General features: G+C 33.0%; 6 protein-coding genes across 10 annotated transcripts; 2 read left to right on the forward strand and 4 right to left on the reverse strand.

The window, feature by feature from the left end:
- Nucleotides 1-1,301: 1,301 nt before the first annotated feature.
- LOC104729753 (BEL1-like homeodomain protein 6) lies at nucleotides 1,302-4,325 on the forward strand. Its single transcript, XM_010448750.3, has 5 exons — nucleotides 1,302-1,973; nucleotides 2,198-2,919; nucleotides 3,049-3,416; nucleotides 3,495-3,555; nucleotides 3,646-4,325. Exons 2-5 carry the CDS (start codon nucleotides 2,281-2,283, stop codon nucleotides 4,147-4,149), a joined length of 1,572 nt encoding a protein of 523 aa, XP_010447052.1. The 5' UTR covers nucleotides 1,302-1,973; nucleotides 2,198-2,280; the 3' UTR covers nucleotides 4,150-4,325.
- Nucleotides 4,326-4,482: 157 nt separating this feature from the next.
- LOC109128210 (protein CASPARIAN STRIP INTEGRITY FACTOR 2) lies at nucleotides 4,483-5,486 on the reverse strand. Its single transcript, XM_019234279.2, has 3 exons — nucleotides 5,285-5,486; nucleotides 4,888-4,934; nucleotides 4,483-4,736 (listed from the first exon to the last, which is right to left on the reverse strand). Exons 1-3 carry the CDS (start codon nucleotides 5,364-5,366, stop codon nucleotides 4,617-4,619), a joined length of 249 nt encoding a protein of 82 aa, XP_019089824.1. The 5' UTR covers nucleotides 5,367-5,486; the 3' UTR covers nucleotides 4,483-4,616.
- A 6,568-nt stretch (nucleotides 5,487-12,054) lies between these two features.
- On the reverse strand, nucleotides 12,055-13,294 carry LOC104729754 (bZIP transcription factor 11). Its single transcript, XM_010448751.3, has one exon. It carries the CDS (start codon nucleotides 12,638-12,640, stop codon nucleotides 12,167-12,169), a length of 474 nt encoding a protein of 157 aa, XP_010447053.1. The 5' UTR covers nucleotides 12,641-13,294; the 3' UTR covers nucleotides 12,055-12,166.
- A 2,887-nt stretch (nucleotides 13,295-16,181) lies between these two features.
- On the reverse strand, nucleotides 16,182-19,916 carry LOC104729756 (phosphatidylinositol/phosphatidylcholine transfer protein SFH1). 4 transcript variants are annotated; one of them, XM_010448754.2, is made up of 13 exons: nucleotides 19,813-19,916; nucleotides 19,573-19,633; nucleotides 19,241-19,493; nucleotides 18,567-18,666; nucleotides 18,194-18,460; nucleotides 18,017-18,094; nucleotides 17,742-17,893; nucleotides 17,563-17,662; nucleotides 17,361-17,450; nucleotides 17,146-17,278; nucleotides 16,688-17,064; nucleotides 16,516-16,587; nucleotides 16,182-16,424 (listed from the first exon to the last, which is right to left on the reverse strand). In XM_010448754.2, exons 2-13 carry the CDS (start codon nucleotides 19,589-19,591, stop codon nucleotides 16,410-16,412), a joined length of 1,656 nt encoding a protein of 551 aa, XP_010447056.1. In that variant the 5' UTR covers nucleotides 19,592-19,633; nucleotides 19,813-19,916; the 3' UTR covers nucleotides 16,182-16,409. The 4 variants fall into 4 exon arrangements, with proteins under 4 accessions (XP_010447056.1, XP_010447055.1, XP_087335276.1 ...); XM_010448753.2 differs by having other exon boundaries at nucleotides 16,688-17,070; XM_087479150.1 differs by having other exon boundaries at nucleotides 16,688-17,070; nucleotides 19,766-19,823.
- An 867-nt stretch (nucleotides 19,917-20,783) lies between these two features.
- On the forward strand, nucleotides 20,784-24,100 carry LOC104729758 (bifunctional dihydrofolate reductase-thymidylate synthase 2). Of its 2 annotated transcripts, none has more exons than XM_010448755.3 (12): nucleotides 20,784-20,929; nucleotides 21,008-21,080; nucleotides 21,301-21,346; nucleotides 21,485-21,990; nucleotides 22,075-22,462; nucleotides 22,552-22,596; nucleotides 22,696-22,761; nucleotides 22,865-22,926; nucleotides 23,019-23,093; nucleotides 23,188-23,477; nucleotides 23,564-23,670; nucleotides 23,790-24,100. In XM_010448755.3, the coding sequence occupies exons 2-12, from the start codon at nucleotides 21,049-21,051 to the stop codon at nucleotides 23,898-23,900; spliced, it is 1,728 nt and encodes a 575-aa protein (XP_010447057.2). In that variant the 5' UTR covers nucleotides 20,784-20,929; nucleotides 21,008-21,048; the 3' UTR covers nucleotides 23,901-24,100. The 2 variants fall into 2 exon arrangements, with proteins under 2 accessions (XP_010447057.2, XP_010447058.2); XM_010448756.3 differs by having other exon boundaries at nucleotides 21,036-21,080.
- Nucleotides 24,101-26,054: 1,954 nt separating this feature from the next.
- LOC104729759 (uncharacterized) lies at nucleotides 26,055-27,246 on the reverse strand. Its single transcript, XM_010448759.2, has one exon. The coding sequence runs from the start codon at nucleotides 26,884-26,886 to the stop codon at nucleotides 26,212-26,214; it is 675 nt and encodes a 224-aa protein (XP_010447061.2). The 5' UTR covers nucleotides 26,887-27,246; the 3' UTR covers nucleotides 26,055-26,211.
- Between the last annotated feature and the right edge of the window lie 742 nt (nucleotides 27,247-27,988).

Below are 27,988 nucleotides of genomic sequence, written 5' to 3' on the forward strand. Positions count from 1 at the left end.
AAAGACAGGAATTATTTATCTTCTAGCGTGAATATGATGTAGCTGTTGCACATTAGAACCTCGTTCTCACCTTTTATCTTTTACTTTTTTACATGGTAGTTATATAGTTTCATTCATCACGAAAATAGTTACGTATATATATATATATATATATATTCTCATACAGGTGTGACACTCCTTACTGTATATTTCTTCAAAATCTCATTTCATCTTATTTGGACTTAAAACTTGCCAAAATGTGTTTGTATAGTCTAGATATTTTCTTTGGTTTGTATTAGCCAAAAGATGGTTATAGTTATGAAAAAGGGATGTGTCTTGGAGACATTATACAGCTATATTGGGCCAACAATATCTCTCGCTTCGTATCCCATTAGATTCTCTCTCTCTCTCTTTCTTGGTTCAGAGATGTTCATTGTTCGCATTATTACGGCATCTCTGGCTCTGACCCTCTTGCTGCAACATCTGTCCCAATTCAGACAACTTTTCTATAATTTTCATTCTACGCCTACTATTTTATACTTCTTAAAAATTCAACCCTCAACTTCCTAACTATATCTAAGTCATCCTCATTATGGTTAGTGTTGATGCTCTCAAGTTTCAAGCCATGGAACTAACTATCCTAGTATCCTGTCGGCGTCTACTTAGTACTGCAAAAACTGAACTAGATAAACTTAAACACCTATAAAGATTTTAGTTGTTACCAAAGTTAGGACTATATAGACTTCAATCAAGCAAGAAAGTGAATGCTTAAAAACTAGAAGCATTTGAAAGAAAAAGTACTAATCCATAAATACCTAAAAAAATCGTCTCCAGGAAAAGACAAAACTCAGTGGGGGAAAACGAGCACTTATGGTGTTTACAAAAATAATATAAAAGAAGAAAAAAGTTGTGCTTGTTATTTCTTGGGACCCCTTATTTCTTTTTTGATAGTTGTATGCAACTGTTAGCGCCTCTGGACGACCAGAGTCCACGAATGTATAATCAGATGATAGCCAAAATAAAATAAAAAAGTATGAAAGAAATTTATAAAGAAAAGTAAGAAGAAACAATCATGGCTTGGCTTACTTAAAAAGTAAAGCAGCTTAATAATACTAAACATACAGACTATAGTCATTGTGTACATTACTAATAATAACTTAATGAACTATTAGTCAGAAACCAATTTGCTAATAATAACTTCATCCAAATATTGCTACAATCTATTCACATGCATGTTTATTTCGAGTATGCTATTATTATAAGAACCAAAACTAGAGATGAATGTGTCCTTTAAATCTTTTTTACGAATTAGTAGTATCTTTGTACTTTTCAACTTAAGTAAAGAAAAATAGAATTTTGAACAAAATGTGACTAAATGGTAGATATTGATTTAAAACGTTATTAGAGAGAGATAAGGATTAGGTTAAGGATTGGGAGAAGGATGAAGAGAGGGGTTTAGGTCGACCAACTGGTTGTTAAGGATAGAAACTCCTTAACCATACATTTATATATAACATTTTCACAATAATTGTCATCTCTTTACCAAAGACTTAACTCCAAGAATCAACAAGCACTAAGCAAGAAGAAGCAGGAGGTTCAAGCACCAACTAGATATATTATGGCTTTCTGAAGCAATCAATATCTTCAGACAAACAAAAAGTTTTTATTTGATTTTTTCTTCCCTCTTTCTTTTTATATTAAATAAGAAATATATTTTACAATCTTTTTTCCATTCCTTTTTATTTTTTTTCTCTGGAGAGGAAGGAGAGAATGATATGGGTCTTTCACGTGTGACATTGATGAGATGATGAATTCAAATCATATTTCATTTGAACAAGAAGGAAAAAAAACAGCAGCATAACCTTTGATTTCTTTCTCTGAACATTTCTTTTGAAGAAGCAAACAAAATATTTTCAGATTTTTGTAAATCTTTTTCAAGATTTGGTTTGGTCTCTCTTTCAACAATTCATAAGAAGCAGCAGTTTGGTCTCAAGGTAGTTTTGCTAACCTGTCTTTATTGTCTTCTTCTTTTTTGTCTATGAATTTTGCTTTCATCTCCATAATTGCATGCATAAGCAATTCAAGACATGATCAAATCTTCACATGTTTCTGTATCCTGCTCTGTTTCGACTTTAATTTCAATCCTTTCCTCTTCTAGTTAAGTTCTAATTATAACAATGATTGTAAGCTCAAGCTTGTGTTAATCTGAATTTTCCAGGCTGCTGCTAAGTCTATGACCTGATCATAGGACTATGTAAACTCAATTGAGCCAAGAAAGTCCAACTCCATTGATACATTTCGATGGAGAATTATCCGGAAACACAGTTTCTACCGGGAAATGCAATGATCCACATGAACGCTACAGTTTCTTACTCACAGGAATTAGCCAGTAGAGAAAGAACTGAAGCTAACAACAATGTCTCAGCCTCACAAGAGAGATCAAGATTTGGTCAAGTTTCGCAAATGCAGGACGTTGATCAAGATTTCGGTTCTTGGAGAGATCAAGCGAGTGACAGGAACGGTTTCCAGCTAATGAACACGATGGCGCATCTTCATACCGGTCAGGGATTGTCCCTTAGCCTTGGCTCACAGATTCATCCTGGAATCCATCAAAGTATGGCGCCAAGAGCCGAGCATTTCAGAGGCAATGAGTATGCAGTACAGAGCTTTCCTGGAGGGAATCAGAACTTGGATGTTGTGAGAACAATTAATCCAAACTCAAAGTATCTCAAGGCGGCTCAACAGCTTCTTGATGAGGCTGTTAATGTAAGGAAAGCTCTGAAGCAGTTTCAAGCAGAGGGAGATAAGAACAACGAGAAGCCTCATGAAACGGATCAGAACACTCAAGACTCGAACACGAATCCTCCCGCTGAAATATCTCAATCTGAGAGACAAGAAATGCAGAGCAAGTTGACAAAACTCTTGTCAATGTTGGATGAGGTAATGACTTGGAGCCTTATCTTCGTAATTTGATCATGTCATAGTTACATTTTTGGATTGAACCATTTGGTACTATATGATATGTTGGATATATAAAAATGTGATATTTTGTATTTGATTTTGGTAAAGGTGGATAGAAGATATAAGCAATATTACCAGCAGATGCAGATAGTTGTATCCTCGTTCGATGTGATAGCAGGTTATGGAGCGGCTAAGCCATACACAGCACTCGCCCTTCAGACCATTTCTCGCCATTTCCGTAGCCTAAGGGATGCGATATCAGGACAAATCCTCGTGATACGTAAGTGCCTTGGGGAACAACAAGATGGATCAGATGGGAAAAGAGTTGGGATAATAAGCAGACTTAAGTACGTTGATCAACATTTAAGACAACAAAGAGGTTTTATGCAACCTCAAGCTTGGAGGCCTCAACGTGGTCTACCTGAAAACTCTGTTTTGATTCTTCGTGCTTGGCTCTTTGAGCATTTTCTCCACCCGTAAGTCTCTTCTGTATCTTATCTACACGCAGATTTTTCATTAAAAAAATGCTGATTTGTTTTTGTAAACATGAATAGTTACCCAAAGGACTCTGATAAGATCATGCTAGCAAGGCAAACGGGCTTGAGTCGCGGTCAGGTAACATATGTTTTGTTTGAAGAGTGTTTTATTTTCTCATAGTCATGTAGTTTATTTTTTTATTGTTATGTGTTGTTATGTTTGTAAAAGGTTTCAAACTGGTTTATAAATGCGCGTGTGCGTTTATGGAAGCCAATGGTGGAGGAGATATACAAGGAGGAATTCACAGAGAATGATTCCAACTCGTCTTCCGAAAATACACCAAAAAGACTTGCTGCTGCTGACGATGATGAAGATCGAGATCAAGAGTTTTCACAAGACCAGACCAAACAGGACCATGGATATGGTGATGAAACTGGTGGCATGGTCCAAGGTAGTCAAATGGATGGTCGACGGTTCATGGCGGTTGAGCCTACATATCATGTGGCTGAGATGTCAAGATTGGGTCGTGGTGATGTTTCTCTGACTTTAGGGCTTCAAAACTCTAACGGACATGATAATGTTACGGTTATGTCTAGTGAGGCGTACAACAACTTTTCCGGGGTGGATATTTACGAGACTGCCATCCCGGGAGCCGAACTGGAGTATGTAAACCCCGGGAGTCGCCAGAACCGGATAAGTTCGTCCCAATTGGTACATGATTTTGTAGCTTGAAGAAGAAATTAAGCAATGGAGAGATTAATAAAGCGTAGGTGTTATATATGATCAGTATCAATTCTCTAGTGGGAGAAAGTTTGGTCAAGACAAAAATTTTACAAATATTTGTATAAAGAAAACATTCTTTTCTGCAAGAAATATAAGTGAGGTTAGGTCATTGGGACCAAACACAATATGGAAAATGCAATTTGAGATCAGCAAGAGATATAGACAATATCAAAGTGTAGTCAAAATATTGCACTATTCAAAATTACGTTCGTATGTGATAGCAAAGACTATATAATGATTTACTAGATAATATATAGACGTTAAAAAAGAAGACAACAAATATATCTTCAAACTTATATGATATTAAGATGATCATTCAAACTTATTGCAATGTTAGTCTTTAGGTATACATATATTATACATCTCATAAACCCGGAATCTATATAGTGGTAGCTAGTGGATCGGCGATATGATGATCAGTTGGGAATAAGCTTGAAAGGAGGCCTCACGAACTTATGTTTGGGACTGAACTGTCCATAGTCTTTTGTATTCATTCTCAGAATTCTCTCATGTTCATGTATTCTTCTTTCCACCACCTGTCCACATATTTAAACTTAATTTGTTCAACCAAAACGTAACGTAGAACCCTAATCGAATCTTACTGAATTTGTTGAATTTCCAATTATTCATCACCCTATACAACGCACGTTAGTTGTGGCAACTTTATTTGGGGTTAAAACGACTAACCTCGGGATGACTTGATTCTTGGTCATAGATTAGGATTGATGATCGGCCTACACAACAAAACAGCTTCTTAAGCCTATCTTTTATATTTGTTATCCAAGAGTAATTCACTCCAAATAACATACTATGTCGGTAAATTCTATTTTTAGAAAGTCAGTTTTACAGCTATGATAGTTGTATATATTTATAGTTGTATATATTTACAATCGAAAATCTAGAAATTAGTCATTGAGTATCTCAGAAACACACATGTGCACCACAAGCTCTTATTAATGTTATTATCTTACTTTCTAAAAGATTGAGCAAGTAGTAGGAGGCACATGAGTTGCAGAGAAAAGCTGCAAACAAATGAATATATATATATGTAGATTGAGTGAGAGAGAGAGAATGAGAAACAAACCTGCAGAAGAGAGAGCAAACGATGAAACTGAAACAAGGAGAAAGATGAGACTTAGTTTCTTCAACAATGGTAATAAACCCATATCTTCTTCTCCCTTTCAGTTTTTCTCCTTGAGAACGCAAAGTTTGTATGTAAGTGTTTATGCGTGTCTTGTGTATTTCGATATACCTTTTCAAAAAAACAGAGAGCCCTTATGCGTTTGGTATATATCACTACATATATATAATCTCTAAAGAAATAACACCATTACAAGTTAATTTTCTTAAAAAAACTACCATTACAAAAGTGGATTGATCCATCATTTAATTAATGTAAATAAGTATCTCTTAATGCTTTTAATTAATTTATTATTCATGAAAGAAAAATGGTGGGATTGGAGAAAAAGTTGGAAGGAGACCACTTTCCTATTGTTGGTCACAATAAGTCTAAAGAAGTTGTTAGTGGCTTTATTGTTTAATTGGAGATAGAAAACAATCATAACCCTTATAATGATAGAATCCTTTAAGACTAGGTATTCAATATCGGTCATAGTTCTTATTACTATCCTCCATTTCAGAGACATCTGCTATATATATATATAACTGTTGTGTTAATTCAAATTAACCAATCATATCGTAATAAATTCGTACGTAGTATATATAATTGAAGAAGAACGAAAAATTTCACAAAATACTTAAATAGATTGCTGCTGATTGAGATTATGGAAAAGAGAACAAATTAAGTGGCGAAGACTTTTAAACTTTGCTTCAATGGAGCTGATTCGTCACACAATAAATAACGTAAATGGATTGCTGATTAATTGAGATTATGGAAAGAGAACAAAGTTGTTTGAACTTTGCTTTAATGAACTGATTCGTCTCTATATTTAATTAATGTTATTATCTTATGGTTTCCCTTAAAAAGAGATGTAAAGATGATTTAAGTGGATGATGACCTTACTCTCACTCTGTTTTATTCAAAAACTAAACTCTGTTTTTTTTAAATAGCGTATTTAACTCTGTTTTTTTAATTATCATTGGTCAAAACTTTTGTTCTTTGGTCGCATATTAAATTAGCATATTTTTAAAAAATTTATCTTAAAGATAGTATTCCCTCTATTTCTCTATTTCACAAAAAATGTCATTTTACACTTTTTCACAAACATTGTCACTTTACATTTCTAATGTAATTTTTTACACCAAATTTCTTATTTTACCCTCAACCTAAAGTTTTTTTATTAAATTTAAATGATTAATTACTCATTAAATAAAGACATATATATGTATAATTCAAGTTTTTCTTCATTTGTGTGCAATGTGTCAAAATGACACTCTTTGTGAGTCAGAGAAAATATAATTTATCGTGTTAAATATCACAATATACAGTATATATATCATTTTTTTCAACCACAATATATCTTTTTTCTTTCAAAAATTATGATCAATGTACACCTCTTGGACCGACTAAACTCCTTATATGGCCCATAGGTTGTTTATGCCTCGGGCCTATGTTTTGACTTTTGAGGCTTTATAATATATTAATATCCGTGGGCTTATTTATAAGAGGCTGGTCATTTCAATTAATTTGCTTCGCCTTCTAAGCGTAGACAGAAACTGGTAGTTTGTGCTAATCAGATGTTTATACAACCACCAAAATAAAAGTTTTTGAGACTTAAAAAGCTTTTTTATTAGGTATCCTTTCTAAGAACTAGAAGTTAGAGTTTGGTGTAGGGTATATGAAGAATTAATATTAACATATCGCAAAAGTACATTTATATTAACATATCTTGATCGTAGACTCGATGAACCATGAGGAATTAATTACACATGCAAATTAAACTGGAAGTGATTATCGGCTATGACTTATAATAACTTCCTCGTGCATAAATGTAATTTTTCTTAATAAACTATTATATATTATCCGAATGATAGTGATTTCAAATGGACTAACATACATAGCCGCCCCTGCTTTTCTCTTGTCTCGTCATGTAATTTGTTTACAGCGTTTTGAATATTAATACTTATAGTTCATTTATAAAGACTTTTTACTCCTATCGTAGTCATTATTCTTTATTTATTTTCAATAATACTGAAACATGTTTATAAGATTTCACATCACACAAGTTCACGAAGAAGATGTTCTCTTTAAAATTGTTATGTTCCAAGCGATTTCTTTTTAAAGAAAATTAAAGATAGAGAGACGGATTAACCACTACTGTTATCGCGCTCAGGTTTGGAACTTTTTTTTCTGTATATATAAAACAAAAATATATTTTTAGTCACGGATCAATTAAAATTTATGAATCCAAAGTCTGAATCTTCTTCTGTTCAAAAGAAAAGATTACTTTAAAGTTTTGTCATAACTCGTCTTTTAATTATGATTTGATTTCTTAACTTTACGAATAATGTGATGATTATACATAATTACCTTTCTCTCTTAGTTGGTCAGTACCCAAAAAAAACAATGGAAGGAGAAAATTAAAGAAAGAACGAAAGATACTTGCCAGTTGGGATAGAACTTATCAGTCTTTGTTAATGTAAAAAATAGTTATAAGATAGTAATTCTTATATATATATATATATATATATATATCTCAGTGGAGTTGCAAAGATAATGATCAATATATAAGTCCTCTCTGAACATAGTGAAATAGCAAACTGATTGTTAAATGATGAGAGATGTGGAAATCTACGTACATAATATTAGTTGAGACGTTATTAAATGGTGGTATATTTGATCGTTTAACACAGAAACAAAAATTAATATACAGTATACATTACTGGACTTGAATTGAGCAGCAAATTATAAAATCAGAGAAACTACATATTAACATGAGAGTATTAAAGACAGATACGTACGTGTATACAGATTACTAGACAGATTTGCACTATAAATTGACTATAAACATTCTCCTTCACGATTATAAACTTTTAGTTTGAAGGAATAAAGCAGATGTAGAATATAGGCCGTACGTCTAAAGTAGTGGTATTCATAATATGATGTAACAAAATGGAGAATCCGAAAATCGTAAAGAAAGCCAAAAAAAAAAAAGTGTATAATTTTGTTTTCCAACGTCTACGTACCACTGATTTAAATTAAGCCATATATGCCTCCTTCTTGCTTATTGTTTTTATATCTTAACTAAAACAAATCTTTTTCCTCATTTTAAATTAATCTTTCCATAGATATATTTTACATGCTATGCAGCAATTAACCATTCATAATTCTAACATATTAAACTTATAAAAGTACGTAACATTAATAAGTTTGTATGTCATATATCCAAGTTTAAATCCGGATTATAATAAATTGACAATACTATATATCAGAACAACTCTATAGATTTTATACATTTCATAAAGTTAAAATATATATAAAATATTTGCATTTGGCTGCCAAAGTCTAGATTTTTCTTAACTCTTTTGTTTGCTTTGAACCCTTTTTTAGGCTTTAGAGTAAGAAAAGCACCGACTTCTTCCCATTATTGGCTGCTAGATGGGTATATATAGTCTTTTATTTTGTTTTTGGAGGCTTTTTAAATTACACTGTGGGTTGTGGTCCTTGTTTTTCTTTCCCAATATTGAATATATTAATTAAACGTATAAGCATGTATAATGAGTTTAGCTAATACTAACATATGAATTATAATTAAGAGTATTAAGTTCATCAAAAACTATACAAGGTGTAGAAATTTTTGGTATGATATATGACAAGATTTAAATTAATTAGCTTATAACAAAAGTGTTCATAGCTACAACACACAAATCAGTCAAAAGGATATGAACCTTCCAAGAGACACAACGATATTCCAATTGACGGGATACCAAATTTCGTTATTTATATATACTACATTATTACGTATTTATTTCGCATCATTGTTAATCCGTATAATGTTCGCATGCTTTTGAGTATATGCGTAAGAGCCAATATGCAAAAAAAGCAAATGTACCAAGGGTTAAGAACTTCATTGGTCTTAAAAATACATATATTTAAGGGATGATGATGTCTTTTAAATCACCTTCGTAACATGTTTTGAAATTATGGTCAATTGTTGTGGCTTATTAGAGAGGACTAATCAAAATTGGGAAAGTCGCTTACGGAACTCTAATGACATTTCTACCCTAATTTAACATATTAGTATTGTTTTAGATATAACGACAAACTATGATTGTGACAACCTTAAAGACCTTTACATGTTACGTGGGAATACAAAAGAAATGTGATACTAGCAGACAAAACATTACCTTCGTTTAAACTTAAATTTGTTTTTTGGTTTTTTGCCTCCTTTTGTGTAACGATTAGACTCTAATCGTTTGACACTTTGACTAAAGCTCTTATTTTCTTTCTTTTGATCTAAGGGAATCTTCAAGAATATCCGCAAACATTCGTGTAAAGTATTTGGTGTATGTTATATGTATAATCTACGTGGATCGAAATGAAGATGTTCGACATATTCTAATTTCAGCCGTTGTATGGAATCGCTAAATAATGGTGAATGTACAAAATGCTAGTGTTTTCCGGGTTTGAATAAAGAAGGTTATGGAGTTTTCAAATGCCTTTGTGGGATTATAGTAGAGTAACCCAACCCACAATCTATGTTACGAAATGCCATTATGGATTGCAGTTCGACCATGACCGTCTTGTGGCTTCTTTGTTTCTCTCCAACCTTCTCGATGATCATAGCATGGTTTACGTACGTCATGCAGAAGATCTTAACGTTGTTGGTAAATTTATTTTTAGATTTCGTAAAGAGATTATATCAGTTTCTATATTTATAGGCTATTCTTTTCAAATTATAATATAGATCATCATTTCATTTTCATATTATAAATTAATAATAATAATATATCCTCTTATATAACGAGAAGAATCTTTATTATATATGTTGTACATAAACCGACTAATTACCAATTATGTTTGTTCAGGTAGCTAGATCTATAGGAGAACGAATGTTATAAAATCATTTACTTAGGCGATCTACTATTTAAGGCTTAAATCATCATGTGTTTTTAGGTCTAAGTACCGGCAAATATTGTTCCCTGCACATGACAATTTTGCCATAATTGATTACGACTTCCAAATTATTATGTTTTTCTAATATTGTAATCGCGGTTATTATAAAAGGTGCATTTGGTATGGAAGATAATGATTTTTTTTCGAACAAATATATATATAATAGGGTTGTAAAACCCCAAATTCACAATTATTTATCATCATAGTGTTTTCTTTTTCTTTTGTAAATTAACATATCCACCGTATGGTCATTTAGTGCATATAATCTTAGTATAAATGGTTTTCTAGATCAAAACACATAAGATGCCTTTTTATAATCTCTCGAGACTCGACACATGCACGATATTCTCAAGAAGGAATACTAAACTTGAAATAAAGGTTGAAAATTTGCAATATAATTATCAAATAGAAGACTCCTTTATATATAAAATAATAAAAAGAGGCTTCTATGAGTAATATTCATGAATGAACCATCCGTGATCAATGGATATAAAACAAAACCATGCAGCATCCAAAAGTATAATTCTGCCAAAAGGGTAGAATAGGATTCCCCATTATTATTCACGATGTAATATAACCATTATTTTTGTGTACTGGTGTGTGGATCTAATGGTGATAAACGATCTTTGAACAACAACAACAGCAACAACAACAACAACAAGAAATACGAGATAAGAAAATCAATTAAAAGACGAGATGTGTAAAAAAGCAAAGAATACAGGAGACTAGAATTTCACCTATAACTCTAAAAGTCTAGTACAATTTGAACCTCTTAAATTCACTAGAAATAAGATTAAAACATTTTTATTAGAATCTGCACAATTTGATTTCTTATTTTGTGTGATTTTCTGACTTCGGAGATTTTAATATTCTTGTCTAATATGTTATATATTTTCCAGATAGAAAAATTAGATTTCTTATTATTACAACATTTACCTAAGAACCCTCAATTCACCTAGATTCTCCGATTCTTAAAAGTTTTGGATTTTGTAAGTCTTCTTAAGAATATCTCCAAATTCACCAAACTATTACTACTTTTTTTTTTCTTAAGAACTTACACTCATTATCATGGCGATATCCACACTCTTTAGTGATCTAGATTTTTTTTTTTCTTTTCTTTTGGACATCAAGGTACTATATATTATTTCAGAGTTGAAAATTTATAATAAGAAAATAATGAAGGTTTATTTTTCAAGTGAGAAGACAAAGATGTTCCCACATGCAATTTTATCATATGATTTATCATCTAATATTTGATTGGCATGAATCATGATTATATAGAGAGTCCAACAGTGGCGGAGGCAGCTTATAACTATATGGGTCAATTGACTCTGGTGAATTTTTAAAATTAGCTGAAATTTTAAGAAAAAAATCAAATTGACCCCTATAAAATAGCATAATTGACCCTTATAAAATTTTTAAATAGCATAATTGATCCCAATAAATTGTTTTTGACCCTGATGTGCTGATTTCCTAGCTCCGCCACTGGAGTCCAAGTGATATTTTTGGTCTCTCCGGGCTACAATCTGACCACGAGTTTTTACCAAATTATATAAGTATATTTTACATTGATAATGAAAGTGTGAAGTCATTTACACTATTAGTATATGAATGGGATTAAAAATAAAATAAAACTAAGAAGCAGAGATTACAATATTAAGAAGACACTTTGTACTCATGCGGCAACAGAGCCTTTATTACAAACACACTCATAACGATGATGCTGAGGTTACCTAACGCCTAAAAACGTACCCCAAAACAAAATATTGAAACGGAAATAATCAAACAACAGACCCATTTTTATATAATAATAGATCTCTCTCTTTGGACATGTCTTTAACTCGGACAAAACAAAACGGTCCCTTCGAGGGTTTTTTTTTAGGTCCACATTTAATACAGTAAAGCATCAGAAGAAGCCATGAGAGGCTGGTTCATCATATAAGACATGTTCATCTGATTCACGAAGAAATCATCACACTCCAAACCAACCAGAGGGTTCGACGAACACATGCCGTTGTTGCTGTTGTTGTTACTGTCGAGGAACTCGATGATGTCGTTGAGAGATTGAAGCCTGTGGTTAAGTTCATCGAGCTGAGCTCTGAGAACAGAGTTCTCTGCTTCAACGGTCAGGTAGTGCTGCGTTGTGATGCTGACACTTGTCACGATCTCGTTGTTCTCTTTTTTAAGATGATTAACCTGAGCCGTTAGATCGTCGAGGAGCTTTTGTTTCTTCATCCTAGATCTCCTTGCAGATTCACGGTTTGAGAGCATCCGTTTACGTTTCCTCTGCTCCATGAGACTCTCCTCTGATCCTGACGACGACTGAATCGTCGACGAAGTTGTTCCCGACGACGACGATTCCATTTAGTAGTAACACACACACAGAGAACAAAACAAACAAAGGAAGCCTTATCTTACAAGAAGAGAGATCAAATATTACAAAATGGTTTTTTTTTTAGGGGAAACTAAAAACAGAACAGAGCAGAAACAGAACAGGACAGGACCCAGATGACGAAAAAAAAAGAAGAAGAAAGATTTGATGGAAACTAGGGTTATTTTGTTTGTAAATTATGCGTAAAGATTCAAGAAAATGATCATGAGACGTAGTAAAGCCAGTAAAGGAAGACAACAGAGAAAGATTGAACAAGATGGGTCCTGCGCCTGATTGTGGAATTTAACATAAACCCAGAGAGAAAGATCTCACTGAGTATAATCGGAGACATGTGTCTCAAACACCAAGAACTGCTGATTAAGCATCAATGTTTTTTTCCTTCTTTTTTTTTTTTTTTAACAAGCTGAGATCTTTAAGCTATGAAGAAAAAAAAAACGAAATCAGAAGAAGAAGGAAAGGAATTAAAAAGACGATATCTTCGAGAGAGAGAGAGAAGGAGAGAAGGGGAGAGAAGAGAAGAGAGGGGGGGCTTTGAAATGGTTTAGGAGACATAAATTTATAGAAGAAAGAAACTTCAAGAAAAAGTGTTTTGTTAGTGCAACTTGATGATGGTAAGCGATACATTTGTTTGGATTCTATTCGGAGGAAGAAGATTCTTTACTTTATTTTTCCCCTAACTTCTTTTTTTTGTAAACATTTTTTTTCTTTTTTTTTACCCTACCTTTTTTTTTTAATTATAAAGTAGTAGTGTCTACATTAAATCAGAGCAATACTTTATACAAGTACAAAATTACTTCTATATTAATTAAAAGTTAAGAATAAAATAGTAGTTTAGTTGAATTTATAAAATATTTTGAGCATTATTTACTCTACAGCATTATGTAATTGTCAATATGTAAAAGTAAATTATTTTATCAAACGATAAAATAAAATCATATATTAATGAATGATATACTATAAAATCATGCATTTATTATGATTTCTTAAAAATTGAAACATTCCAAAAAGGCTACACAAAAACTAAAAAAATGACCCCGCCTAAATATCTTCTTTCTTCGTTTAATAGTAACCGTGATTTCTTAGTAGGAAAGAAAAATAAAAGTACAGATTCTTTTTACAAAGAAGAAAGAATGCAGATGAAAAGTTTTCTTTGTTTGAAGGGAAAACAAATTTTGTCTTTGTTTATTACTATTCCTATTTGTTATCATAAAAAGTAAAAAATTATAAATCGAGAACTTTGTTGAATCTTCTTCGGTAAAATAGTAAGTCATATATTCATGTAAAGACAAAAACCAGAAAAAAAAAAAAAAGAAAAATTAAATAATAGTAGTGCGTATTGAGGACTATTAAAAAGAAAAAGAAAAAAAAAGCCAGAATTTGTCTGGAAAATCTATGAACACGATTATTTAAAAAATTAATTTACAACAAACAACACTAAATCTATGAACACCTTTATTTAAAAATGCAGTTTGCAAAAAAAAAATGTGAATAAAGAAATGAAAAAGCCTGAATAAAAAGGAATCTGTGCTTGGAGTAAAATGAGAAGAACATGTGTAAGTAGGCAGAGCACAAGAAGAAGAAGAAAAGGTTGAGAGGGACATGTGAGGTTGCGAAACCAACTCCTCCAGACTTAACACAGCTGTTTTCATTTCCTTTTTTCTTTTGTTCCCCCCAACTTAGTATTTTTTTTCCTAATTTTATTCTTTATTCTCCAATTTATTTTCAAATTATACGTATATTAATTTGTGTTACTTATTCAGATGCTGATCATAATATTTTTGAGGTCATCAAATTGATTTAGTTTTAAGGGCATGAAATTAACTTTGTTTTGTGTTGGAGATTATATTAAGGATTATTAAAAAAAGTCATTCAGGTACATGTAGAATAATTTAGTACTACTATATGCTTAATGTATTTCCACCGCCTAGTCGCAGACGTTATGGTGTTTCTCTTTTATTTATTTATAGTACAAAACTTAATTTACGATCAAAATATTTAACTTTTTTTTTTCTTTTTTTTTTTTTCAATTTCTCTTTAATATTTTGGGAAAGTGTGGAAGAGATCCACTGATCAAACCCACTTCCCAAAAACGATGCATGAATTTCACCGCCAAACACATTCACTCAACATGCTTTTTAGTCTATATTTATAAATAAATCAAATCAGCATCGCAAAATTAGTAAAAAAAAATATTCTTACATGGTAAAATTAGTAACACACCAACAAATCTAATCATTAAAAAAAAGGCTATAAATGTTTGTTTTTCCTCTTACCAATACAAGCAAGAGGGTAAGAAACGTTAGACGTACGAATAAAAACGTATGTAAAATTCTAAATAACATCTAAATCCTTAAGAAAATGATAATTCGTAGCTTCTAATTTGTTCAACATTTTCTTTTAGATTTGCCACTAGCACAAAATCTTTCTGCTTACAAAACTAAACCGACATAATGTATATACCAATCCGCCACTCTCAAATCAGTTGATCGACATATACCAATCCGCTAAACCGACATATCATCGTCGTTAGTCTTATAATTTGTATTATCATTGATAATGATGTAACTCCAATGTCAACAAAACGTCTCTCCATAATCCTCAAAAAGGAATCTGAGGAAAGTACATGCGTGTGTGTCCATTTATTACACGTTCAAGGTTCACTTGATTACAATTTTGATTGACGTTTAAATTTGGATATTTTAATCGCCATAGTACAATTATTATTTTTACAGTGGCTACTGACCTTAGTAAAACATCTTTTGGCTTTTGAAGAAAACAAATTAATGGTCCGAAGACTTCATGTGATCCTCTGTGTACTCTATTTTTTTTTTTCAATAACTCCTTAATTTTTGTACATTTTACATAAAAAAAAAAATCCTTTGTGTATTTCGCTATCTGTGTAACAATCAAAATCTCCAATAATGCAAGTAGCTTGGACCTTGGAGAAAGAGAGCTATATAATTAGTAGAACATCTATTGATTTGGTCGATTTCTACACACGTGTTTCCTTTTTTTTTCTTCTTTTCCTTTTAATGTTGTCACTAGAAACCAAATTTGTTTGGCAACAAGTTTAGCTTTCTGATATCTAATTTATATTTCGACGGACATGAAGCTCTCCTAGTTATTAGAAATAAATATAAATGTTTTAAGAAAAAAGTATATACTGTTGCAGGAAAAATATGATCCGTAAATGTCATGGAAGGTACATACAATCTTTGAGTGGGGGACTATCAAAAGAAAGACAACGAACGAAAGAGAGAGGACCAAAGGAAGTAATTAACGCAATGGCAAAATAAGGAAAAACAAAAATCAATTTGTGTTCTATCTTTTTGCAATCACATGACCCACCACACAACAAAATCCTACAATTTTTGTATATATATAATCAGATTTCCATTTACAAATTTATAATTTCTGTGACTAAATATATATATGTTACAATCTTACAGACACTGATATAATACAAATCCAATATAGCAAACGTATATTAGTTTAATCTCGTGGACAAAAAAAAAAAAATCACAAATAATGTTCAAAGAGAAATTAAAAGAAACGCACACACAAACAATGTCACAACCAAAAAGACAAATAGTTTCATTTTCAGATAGTAAAATATACAAGTCTGTTGCTTTTAAGCTGAATAATATATCTATTCCTCAAAAACAAAATCACAAACAAACTCTCTCAGTTTGATCCAACATTTTCTTACTTTATGATCTCATCTTCTTTCCTTTCGCTGAGTTAGAATCCGAAAAACTGAAATAATAGATAACACTATTAGTATATATGAATTACATAAACAAATGATGTTGAGTAGCTGATGTTTATGAATATGTTTTGTTCTTACCTTCTTCTTCTTCTTCTTTTTCTCAATGTACGCCAAAATCTCCTTCTGGCTCACAAGAGCTTCTTCCAGAGCCTAAACCAAAAAATAAACCCGTCGATTTATAGGTTCAAAATTAGAACTGGTTATATGAATTGTTTGAAACATTTTTGGTAGTTTAGGTTTTGCCTTATACCTTCTTGGTCTCAGTCAACTCTTGCTCAAGCACTTGAACACGGTTAAGTGCGGCCTGAAGTTTCTCCTCTTTCTCAGATTCGACATTAGCTGGTTTCAAGTCAAGGAACATGCATTTATCTTCCAACTCGGCCATACGTTTCACCATCAACATATACTCAGAGCTCGAGACTGGTGCTGCGAATTGAGCTTGATTTTGCTTAGACTTTGTAGATTCCTCATAGCACACTGAGTTTCCATATAAAGCAGCCTCAGTTAGTTTGCGGGGAACGTCTTTTGATAGCCTTACCATTGCAACAATGCCCATCACAAAGGCCATGACCCCTCCCACAAGCATTCCATCCCCTTTCGTTGGTGCCCCTTTCCTTACGTAACACTCTAGCCCTAAAGAAACTTTAGTGCGTGCAGAAGAAGAAACACTTAAAAGAATGAGCTAATACATGAGTGTATTATATATACCTTTAGAGATTGGGAAGTTTTCAGCTTTATGAGTTTTCACAGGCCATGCCATATCCATTGACTTGTCAATGGTTGTGATTTGCTTCTCATACGCATTGCCTTCATCGCTTTTCTTCTTGGTTCTCTCAAAGCTCTGCGGTGTGAATGGAGAATCTCAGTAATCTTTTTTCTACTTAGCTGATTGTAAAGATTTTACAGTATATTCTTTAACTTACTTCAGGAACTGAAGTTGATCTTCCTTGGTCTACGTGCTTCTGTTCATCTTCTGAAATCGGTGAGCACTTGGCTTCACGATTAATAGCCATCTGATTCCATTAAAAAACATGTTTTTTGTATGTGTGATCAGATTCATTTTTTGTGTGTCAATTTTGATAAATTTCAGTTCCTAATTAAGGTACATGTAAAAATGTTAATTACCTTTAGAATCTCTGGATCATTCCATGGACCTTTGTCAGAGCGCATACATCCTCCTTTGTCTTCACAAGTGCAAGCGCCTCCAAAGAACTCTGGCAACTCACTGTTTACAACACAAAACGTCTAATGAATATGCAAATTTATACATACATTTTATAACAAACGATTTCCTGATATATTACCTAGCATCGATGACTTCAAGCAATTTGCTATGATATTTGTTCCCAAGAACATGAATCTTTGATGTGGTCTTGGGATCAAGAAACGATTTAATGGTGCTCCACAATAACCGGAATCCAGAACCGGCATTGATAATGAACATCCGGTTCAATGTCTACAAGGTAAACCGGAAGTCAACAACTAATTAATTAAGCTCTCTCAATTGTTATTCTTTGCATTTTCTTTTCATTCTACGTTTATTGAGATATATAATTGAGATCAAACCATATATACATACCTCAGGATAGTTGTCATTGTCAATCTTAAGAAGCCTTTGAAGAAGCTCTCTAGCGGATTTGCTGAAGTTCTTAAGCCCCTAATCACTCATTAAACGCGCATACGAACAAAAACTATTAAATTAACACTCTTAATTTAATTTAAAGAGATAAGAAAGAAATGGGTTTATGGTGCATACCACGCCTTGCACGTCAAGAATAGTTGTGCTCTGATCAATGTATTTATTCGCTGCGACAGAACAAGAAGGAAACTTGATCTTGAAAGTCTTCTCGAACTCTTTGACATGGTATTTCACGTACCGGTCCATTGTTGTCACTTGGAGTAGCTTGTTAGCATCAATTTGGCCCAATCTCTCAATGTAGATAGGCCTGCCTTCCTTGTCTACTCCATGATAGCCTTGAGGGTAGTGCTTCATCACTTCATCGATCTCTTCGAACTCAAAATCCTTCATCACAATCAGAAACATACGTTACAGTGCTTTGCAACGAAGATTCACACACACAAGAGATGTAGATCAGTTAGGTCCAACTACATGCTCGTTTAGGATTTACCTCGATGATCGTGTCAGCGCCGAAATCTTTCCTCCATTGAATCATGTCACTCCACATCTGTTTAGCCTTCTCAATGTCAAACTTTCTTGCTCTCAAGAATCTGTTTTATGTTCATTATGATATTATGAATAATTTCTGATATAAGCATTATAATATGTATCTAAAAATAACGGACGCTCTTGAGTCTATTTGAACAATAGCCTATGTTGTTATTGTTTTTCCATTTTTCTAACTATTTTTACACAAAGCAATCAACCGCTTTAAACTTTGTAATGGATCCATGTCCAAGTCCAACGGTCTAAAAATGCAGAAATTGGTTTGAACTTTGAAAGATGATAGGAAAGCAAATGTTGGTCAGATCAAAATTTACATTGTATTTTTAATTGCTTTGAGGATTTCGTTTCCATAACTTTTTTCTGTTTTTTTTTTTGAAATAAGATTTGTTTTTGAATTCCTATAATATTTGAAAAAGGGTATGGAAATGGTTAGATATTATATCCATTTGACTTTGAACAAAACATATCATGGGTTTTAATTTTGTATATTGGCTATTACTCTAGAACGTAAAAAGACTATTTATGATTGTTTTTGGTCTCCTATAATATAACTCTTGTAAATATGGTAAGAAAATAAGCAGATTGAATAGGAATTGATAAGAAAACAAAATATCGTACCGAAGCATCATGTGGAGATCATCTAGTTTGGATGGTAAGAGCTCGTCAAGGACAAGAGCCTGACGAAAAGCATCAAGAGCTTGAAGATCTTCTGCGTCAATGTCATCCTCAATCGGCACGGACATGACTCTGCTACTACTTCTCCGACCTTTTTTCTTGAATGAATTCTTGAATCTGTTCGATGCATTTATGGCTTTCTTCTTCAACGAAGACATCTTCGCTATCTTCCTCTCTTCCTCCGACATCTCTATTTCTGATTAATTAACAGATTATATTTGCATTAGTCTTAAAGAAATAATTACTTGATCAAGACAAGATTTGAAATTACTAACCAGGTTTGGTCTCAGCCATGGTTAGATAAATTTGAAAGCACTCTGTTTCTCACGGATATACCTACCAAGACAATATTGTAAAAGATCATTCAAGAGAAGTTAGTTTAGATTGTATGAGAAAGGATAAGATGAAACTAAAGAATCAAGATGAGTAAAAAACGAAAATGTATTTTACGATTTAAAGATGAGAAACCTAGAGAAATGATGAAATGAGAGAGCCTTTTTTTTTTTTTTTTTTACCTTATTGGAAGAGAGTGTTTGGGGAGAGGTAAGGGAGGTTGAAGATAATGGAGAGGCTCATTTGAAACTAGGTGAAAACATGTAGACAACTATTTAGGTTCTGATTCTAACAATCTATATATTGACAAGGTCCTAAAGTATTTGATAATATATAAATACTTTTAATAAAAAAATAACAATTATTTATATTAAAATAAATAAAGATATAGTTATAAACTAATGAACAACCAATCGTTTCTAACTAAAATAACAAATATGAGAGAAAGATGTCTTTGTTATTATATTAGGCGAAGTGCTGCCCACTACTTGGAACATTTTGTCAATGTATAAAATTCTTGATGTCAACCCAAGTATCTCTTGATGATATTGTTTTTATTTGTATGGTAATGTTATCCACCAAATATAAACATTTTACACATACAGTGACTTTGGTTTATAGTAAACTATGAAAACACCAAATAAAATTATCATTATAGTTTATATTAAGAATAAAAACATAATTTATATTTAAGGAAATAATTGCATATAATAGATTCAAATTTATAAATAATATATACACCATCACATGCTGATATTCCCCATAGACGGTGCTGAGATACATAATTGTTTCTTTGTTCACATATATATATATATCATTCACAATTATAGGTTCATACAAGAATTATAACATTGTACAACAAGCCAAAAAAACTCGATCTAATAATAAGTGATACATATGACAAACTATTTAAATATTAACTAGTCGTTAAAATTCAACTTTGGAGTCGTTTATCCATGTTCATATAATATATAACAGTACTTTGGATCCAATTTATTGTAATCAATTCTTAAAATAAATCGAATTAATCTTAATCATTGATTGAATAAACTAAAAGTTACTAGATATATTACTAAAAGGGCCTATCTCCAGTCCAATAGAGGTCCAATCAAGGCCCAATATATTATTAATGGGTCGATTTCCATTTTTTTTTGTTTCTGTTAAAACGACTCAGTGTGACTCGCCGTCGTATGACACCGTTTAATATCCTCTCCGAAAGCCCCGGAGCGGCCAAGACAGCGGCGTTTCACTCTCTCTACACCGCCTGAATCTGTTATGCGCTTGCTTCCGTCTTCAAAGGTTAGGGTTTTGGAGTCTCGAGTGATTATGTTTTTGGCTGTGTAAAACCAATTTGATTTGTTTTTTAATTTTGTTTAGGCCTTTGTTTGCAATTATGAATGTGTAGATTCACACTTTGAATGCGGATAGAAACTGGTGAAACTCCAATGAGGTTAGTTCTGTAGCTGCTTTGTTTTAGTAATTTGATAAAGTATTTAGATTTATTAATAGAAAGATTTGCTTACTTCTCTGAAGAACACTCTCATTTGCTTACTACACGTTTCTATGAGTTTAGGTCTTGAGCATTTTTTCCTTCAGCTATCAGAGCTCGAAGCTTATCCAATTTTAACTGACTTTGTCTTTGAAATTTTTGGTTTTTTTTTTCTGTTTAGGTGTTTGCCAAATCCCGCAAAGATTCTACCTTTAGCGTTTAAATCGGTCAGTGGTGAACTTGTTATTTGATGTAATTTGTGGATTTCTATGTCTATCTTTCAATCTTTGACTTATGTGTCGAGCTTCTGTTGCAATTGCATAGCTTGTTAATCTTCTCAACTTCTCTATGTCTTCAATTCTCAGGCTTTGCTGCCTTTGTCTCAAAGGTTGCTCTGTAGAGTTTCTCCCAAGCCATCCTCATTGGCAAACATCTCTAAGATTTCTATATCAACCATGGCAAGCAGCACTCTCAATGGAAATGTGACCATGGCTTCAAAGCTTCAGAGAACTTACCAAGTTGTGGTAGCTGCAACCAAGGATATGGGTATTGGTAAAGACGGAAAACTTCCATGGAATTTGCCTACCGACCTCAAATTCTTCAAGGATTTAACTCTAACCACTTCGGATTCCGCTAAGAAGAACGCTGTTGTAATGGGTAGGAAAACGTGGGAGTCTATTCCCTCGAAGTATAGGCCACTCCCTGGTCGCCTCAACGTTGTCTTAACTCGTTCTAGCGGTTTCAGTATAGCCGTCAATGAGAATGTTGTAACTTGCAGTAGCATTGAATCCGCGCTAGATTTATTAGCTGCACCTCCATATAGTCTGTCCATTGATAAGGTTTTTGTAATAGGAGGTGGTGACATATTGAGGTGTGTGTTCCTTACTCAGCAGGATTCTCATTGTTTTCGTGGTTTCCTTTTTCTTTGATTGTCTTGACAGTTGTTGTATTGTAGGGAATCATTGAATAGACCGCGCTGTGAAGCCATCCACTTAACTGAGATTGATACAAGTATTGACTGTGATACGTTTATTTCCCCGGTTGACACTTCTGCATATCAACCTTGGTGTTCGTCGTTTCCAATATGTGAAAATGGACTTCGATTTGCCTTCACGACTTATGTTCGTGTGAAGAATTCTTCTGCTGGTGAATCTCCTGATGAACGTGCTGAATCACAAGCCCTTCAAGTTGACTGGAAGAAGTTTTCATCTTTTCTCCCTAAGATGATTTTTGACCGGCATGAGGAACTCCTCTACTTGAATCTGGTCAAGGAGATAATCTCAAATGGAAACGTAAAGAACGATAGGACAGGGACTGGCACATTATCTAAATTCGGCTGTCAGGTGAGTTACTACCTCTTAATATATATCTGAATGTCTTGTTCTGGTTTGCTTCTTAAGGTTAATTAATCTCCATATTTTTGGATCCACAGATGAAATTCAACTTACGCAGGAATTTTCCACTTCTGACGACTAAGGTATGCTCACCTTTACAATGACTTTTCATGTTTTAAACCCAAAGAGAATTTGCTTTGTCTTCTCCACCTTACAAGATCCGTTTGCACTTTACTTAAAAGAGAGTTTTCTGGAGAGGTGTTGTTGAGGAACTTCTATGGTTCATAAGTGGTTCAACGAATGCAAAGGTAAGAGAACAGATCTTTTATCATTATCTTCATGCCTAGATCACATTTGGAGCATATGCAAATGAGCTATATTTTTTCTCTGAGAGGTTTGTGTAAGTGGCAGGTACTTCAAGAAAAAGGTATCCGTATATGGGATGGGAATGCGTCGAGAGACTATCTTGATGGGTAAACCTTAAACTTTAGTTCGACCTTTTTTGCTTTCAGAACTTGAAATCTTATGGCCATCACACTTATATTGTGAACACTTTTGATTTCAGTATTGGGCTGACTGAGAGAGAGGAAGGTGACCTTGGACCCGTTTATGGATTTCAATGGAGACACTTTGGTGCTAAGTCAGTAGCCAGTCTGTTGTTATCTCCTGGCTTTTCTGAGTTTTGGCAAAACATATATCTCTGTTTTAGCCATCTCGTTAATCTCGTTCTACAGGTACACAGATATGCATGCTGATTATACTGGCCAAGGATTTGATCAGCTCTTAGATGTAATTAACAAGATCAAGAATAATCCTGATGATCGACGAATCATAATGTCGGCTTGGAATCCTCCTGATCTGAAGTTGATGGCACTTCCTCCATGCGACATGTTTGCACAGTTTTATGTTGTAAATGGAGAACTTTCATGTCAAATGTATCAGCGCTCAGCCGATATGGGGCTCGGTGTACCGTTTAACATTGCCTCATACTCCCTTCTCACATGCATTCTCGCTCACGTCTGTGGTAGCGTTCAAATTTTCACTACGAAAGGGGTAAATTAATGATTTCGAACTTCAGTCATCTATTGATATTTTGTTGACATTATGCAGATCTTGTTCCTGGTGATTTTATCCATGTGATTGGAGATGCTCATGTTTACAAAAACCATGTCAAGCCTCTGCAAGAGCAACTTGAGAACCCACCAAAACCTTTTCCTGTGAGTATATATACGGGAAATGATCACTGATTCTTAGTCTTGTTTGAGTTTTGTGAATGCATGATCTACCAATAGTTCATTGCAACTGTATCCTTATTCATCATTGGATATATTTACAGGTTTTGAAGATAAATCCGGAGAAGAAACATATAGATTCTTTTGTTGCGGATGACTTTGAGCTCGTTGGCTATGATCCTCACAAGAAAATAGATATGAAAATGGCGGTTTAGCCCCCTAATTTTCTGGTACTATTCAGTCAGAACTTTCGTAGTTAGTATCGAATTAGTTTTCTTTTTACTAAGTGGAGAATCAAATCGTTTAGAATTTTATCATGAACAAAGTAAGTTGGAATTCAACTCAAGAAAAAAATCCTTTCATGAACAACTGAATATTTTCATGAGATAACTTTTTGATTTTTGCTAAAAAGAAACTTGATTCTTCTGTCTTTACTAATATTTACTTACTTGTATGAAACAAACCATAAACCGCAGAAGGATATTATAGTAGAATTAGATTCATAAGCTATATTATTGATATGAAGACTTCTTATTATGGGTTTTAAAATATGGCAATTAACTTGAATGTGAAATTAGGCTAGTTTAGCTTAGCAAAAAGTTGCTCATATGCTCTATGCTTGGTTTTCATAAGATGCACTGCCGACTTGAAGAAATATTTTTTTATTTAGTTTAGATAGTCTACATCCAAGAATCCTAAGGGTATTTATTTCCTCTACCAAAATATCTAGACAATTCTAATGCGACAATTCTAGTTGATGCGGTTAACAATAGAAAGACTTATGCCAAAGGAGAGATTCTAAGTGATGTTTTGTCTAAGTTACAAGAGCAAATGAATGGGTTGCTGATGACCCTTAAATGGACAATACGTTATGGTATAAATTCTCTGCCTCCTCAATCTTGTCATGTTGTATATGTACAATATGCAATATATTGAATACTTTCTGTCATTCTTTTTTCAATTTATATATATGGTGGTGACTACTGACTATGAAAGCAAGTTCGATTTGAAATGTCTTGGTCAATATAAGTATATATACAAAATACTCTTTTGAGTTCAAACCGTGTATATTTAACTCAACATGTTTAAAGAGAAAGCATAACTATTGATTTGTGTTAGTATCGTGACGATGATACCTCATCATTCAGATTCAATCCATATAATAGATGTGATCAACAAGCAAAAGAATAATAAGATAAGTAAAGGTAACCATTAAATTATTCATAACCTTTTTAACGTTTTTCCAATAATCAACTAGTCACATGTAAATAAAACGTATAAATTATACAATAAACAAAGTACAAGTAACATATATTATACGATATGTTCCTTGCAGGTTTATGCCTATCTCACGTGTATCCTTCGTAGATTGGCATCAATCTTTCTCATCGAAACGTATCTTGTCTCGTTCACCTTTCCAGATATTTGGTTCCTACACGTCAGATCGTTTCACCCTCACTCAGTTACAATCTAGTATCATTAATCTTACTTAACCGATTCGAAACCAATTAAAAAAAAAACTTATATCTCGCAAGAGAGCAGGGTTATATTTATAGTATAAATGTTTTGTTTACATAAAAATCGAGTTACTAGAGGATTTCTATGTTTTCATATATATAATTATATTTATGTTGCTTGCATGTAATTAAAAGCTGTAATAGATAGTACATTACAACATTTTCAAACTATATCTTATCTATTATAAAGTTATAAAGATTTGTAAATTTAATGCGAATACGTTAGCCAATGCATGTTCTTATCGAACAGCCTTACGTCATATATAGCATATGTCTCGGCATAAAAATTAAGCATGTCCGATACCTAATCTCTAGTTAGTTCGTAATATCAAAGAATCAATACTCTAGTGTTGGCTTATCAATAGCACATTTTTGCATGCAAATAAATAAGTTATGGGTGAAAAGATTAATTCTACACTAACAATGGGATCTTAAATATTCCCAATCTGAGACCTAGATCGATGACGTGACGACATATATAGTTAGTACCAACAATTCCCTCTATAATGCTTTCTTTTCCCTTTTATCCATAACAGCATAACCCTAATGCTATCCAGCATTTCGAAACACCATTATTAATTATATGCATCTATATTTACTTTATGTAAATCCTCTGCAAATCAGGTAATAGCTAGTAAATATTATATGCAAAAATAAATAAAAAAAATGGATTTGACGATGGAAAACTCCAACCTTTGGTTAAACAAAAAAAAAAGGTTTAATTTGGTTAAAATTTGCAAGTGTCTTAAGTACAGCACATATATTTGTTTGATGAATGTTTTCAATTTAACTCATTACAAGTATGCTATCATCTCAGATTAAACCTACGATTAATAAGCAAAGCTGCAAAAGTAACATCCAATACCATTTGTTGTATTTACTTAAACATCCTTAAAGGATTACAAGGGTTAATTAGATAAAGAGATTTTCTAAGGCAAAGTAACAACATTACGAAACAGAGGATCCAAGTTTATAACCAGAAACAAACATTAACTAACAAAGAGAGGATCTAGATTATCAAGTGTTCTTCATCCTTTTGAATCCTCTTTTGTCTCGCGATGAAAGCTTCAATCTTTGTCCTAAACTGCTCGTTGCTCATTCCATCTTCTGGTTTCTTAACCCTCACTACTACTTTCTTGTCGGAGTCACAAATCCTTAGATGCTTCTCCGACACATACCTCTTCATGACTTTCCCACCATTGCTACTCTCCAGCGGCTGAACCGCCTCAAACGCCTTCTGCGATTGGCATCTCTCGAAAGTAACCCTTTTCACTCCACTAGTCTTCTTTAGCTGTTCTGTTTTCGTCTCGTAAACTTCGGATCTCTTCTTCTCACTCTTGTGAACAAACTCTTGGTAAAGATCGTTGCTTGCAGTTGAAGCTTCCGTTGTCGTCTTTAAAGGCTCGTGACTCGAGGAGCTGTATCGTCCGGATTTCGCGAAAAGAGTAATTACAATTGCGTTTCCGACGAAGAAAACGAATCTAGGGCTAACGAGAAACACTGCTGCTCCCTTGAAAATGTCACCGGAGAGTTTTACAGAAGGGAAAGAGAGTTTGGAGATCAAGATCAGAAGAAAAAGCAGCTCGATCACTCTGAACAAGCTCGTGAACGATCTTATTGCTTGAAAATTCAAGATTCCTCTTGATTTCTCCATCTTCAAGTGTTGAAACTTAACTGAATCCATCAAAAGATGATTCCAATTGCGGAAAAGAAAAAACACAGGGACGAAACGAAGAAGAAAAAGAGAGGCTTAAAAAAAGGGATCGTGGGAGTGGTTTTAAGGTCACTCGAAAGAAGTGGTATTTACGGAAACAAAGTGAGAAGCAGAGTGTTTTGCCATCAAGAGATGAAACAGAGGAAGAAGAACAATAGCCATGGTGAACAATGAGTACCAGTTTGTGCAGTTATGTTTCATTAAGTAAAAAACAGATGATTCAAGAATATTTATGTGCTGATGATCTTCGTTCTTTTGTTAGACCTAGTTTTTATTATGTGTTTTGTTTTCTTCTTCTTGGGTTTGTATTGTAAGGTATTGATTTGAGTTGGTTACGCTTATTATTTATAGACTTAAGGATATATCCATCATTTTTTAATTTTAATCTATTTTATTTTAATATATTGAATAAAATACTATTCTCTAGAGAGCTTTTTATTTTTGAAGAAAACATCAAAATGGGTTGTACTATTTATTTGTTTTTACTTTTAATTGTGAACAGCATTTGTTTGCTTTTTTTTTTTTTTACTTTATCCATAATATTATTCTCAATGCTCCCAAAAGCTGTCCTTGCTATTTTTCATCGCCCATGAGGTCATGAGTCATGACCAATCACATCTTCTTCTTCTTATTCCCTGATCTGTTTTCATCATTTATTCGATATTTTCTTCATATATAATGTTGTTTACATACAAATATGTGCATCTTCTAGTCTTGTAGATAAATCTGAAGATGCTACTGTAAATATTATTTTAAAATTAATAATGTGAAGGGTTAACACATAAATTTATCAGAGGATTTCTAAAAGTTTTTGTCGTGCTCATTTAGACTAATATTCTTTTTTACATCTATTTAGACTCATATTCTTGTTTCAGAAAGTGTTGTTTTTGCAGACAAAATATCTCTCAATTGACCTAACGATTATTAACAACAATGTAAAACATAACCAAATTTTAAGAGTCAGTCTTATTTTGTACAAGTATAATATAGAGGTACTTTGGCTCGTCGTCTGGCCACGCCAAATCACATCTTCTGCAATAACTTAATGCTCTCAAATGTTGAGCTTTTCAGT

The sequence above is a fragment of the Camelina sativa genome, chromosome 12 (genome assembly GCF_030686135.1).
Source record: "Camelina sativa cultivar CO46 ecotype springtype chromosome 12, ASM3068613v1".
NCBI classification, from domain to species: Eukaryota; Viridiplantae; Streptophyta; class Magnoliopsida; order Brassicales; family Brassicaceae; genus Camelina; species Camelina sativa.

Coding starts and splice junctions, on each gene's coding strand:
- LOC104729753 (XM_010448750.3), top strand. CDS start 2,281: ATGGAGAATTATCCGGAAACACAGTTTCTACCGGGAAATGCAATGATC. Junction 2,920..3,048: donor TCTTGTCAATGTTGGATGAG/GTAATGACTTGG, acceptor ATTTTGGTAAAG/GTGGATAGAAGATATAAGCA. Junction 3,417..3,494: donor TTTGAGCATTTTCTCCACCC/GTAAGTCTCTTC, acceptor AAACATGAATAG/TTACCCAAAGGACTCTGATA.
- LOC109128210 (XM_019234279.2), bottom strand. CDS start 5,366: ATGGGTTTATTACCATTGTTGAAGAAACTAAGTCTCATCTTTCTCCTT. Junction 4,935..5,284: donor GTTTGCTCTCTCTTCTGCAG/GTTTGTTTCTCA, acceptor TTTGTTGTGTAG/GCCGATCATCAATCCTAATC. Junction 4,737..4,887: donor AAGAATCAAGTCATCCCGAG/GTTAGTCGTTTT, acceptor ATATGTGGACAG/GTGGTGGAAAGAAGAATACA.
- LOC104729754 (XM_010448751.3), bottom strand. CDS start 12,640: ATGGAATCGTCGTCGTCGGGAACAACTTCGTCGACGATTCAGTCGTCG.
- LOC104729756 (XM_010448753.2), bottom strand. Junction 18,667..19,240: donor GATCTCCACATGATGCTTCG/GTACGATATTTT, acceptor AACATAAAACAG/ATTCTTGAGAGCAAGAAAGT. Junction 17,894..18,016: donor ACAATGACAACTATCCTGAG/GTATGTATATAT, acceptor TTTACCTTGTAG/ACATTGAACCGGATGTTCAT.
- LOC104729758 (XM_010448755.3), top strand. CDS start 21,049: ATGCGGATAGAAACTGGTGAAACTCCAATGAG. Junction 21,081..21,300: donor ACTGGTGAAACTCCAATGAG/GTTAGTTCTGTA, acceptor TTTTCTGTTTAG/GTGTTTGCCAAATCCCGCAA. Junction 23,671..23,789: donor ACCCACCAAAACCTTTTCCT/GTGAGTATATAT, acceptor ATATATTTACAG/GTTTTGAAGATAAATCCGGA.
- LOC104729759 (XM_010448759.2), bottom strand. CDS start 26,886: ATGGATTCAGTTAAGTTTCAACACTTGAAGATGGAGAAATCAAGAGGA.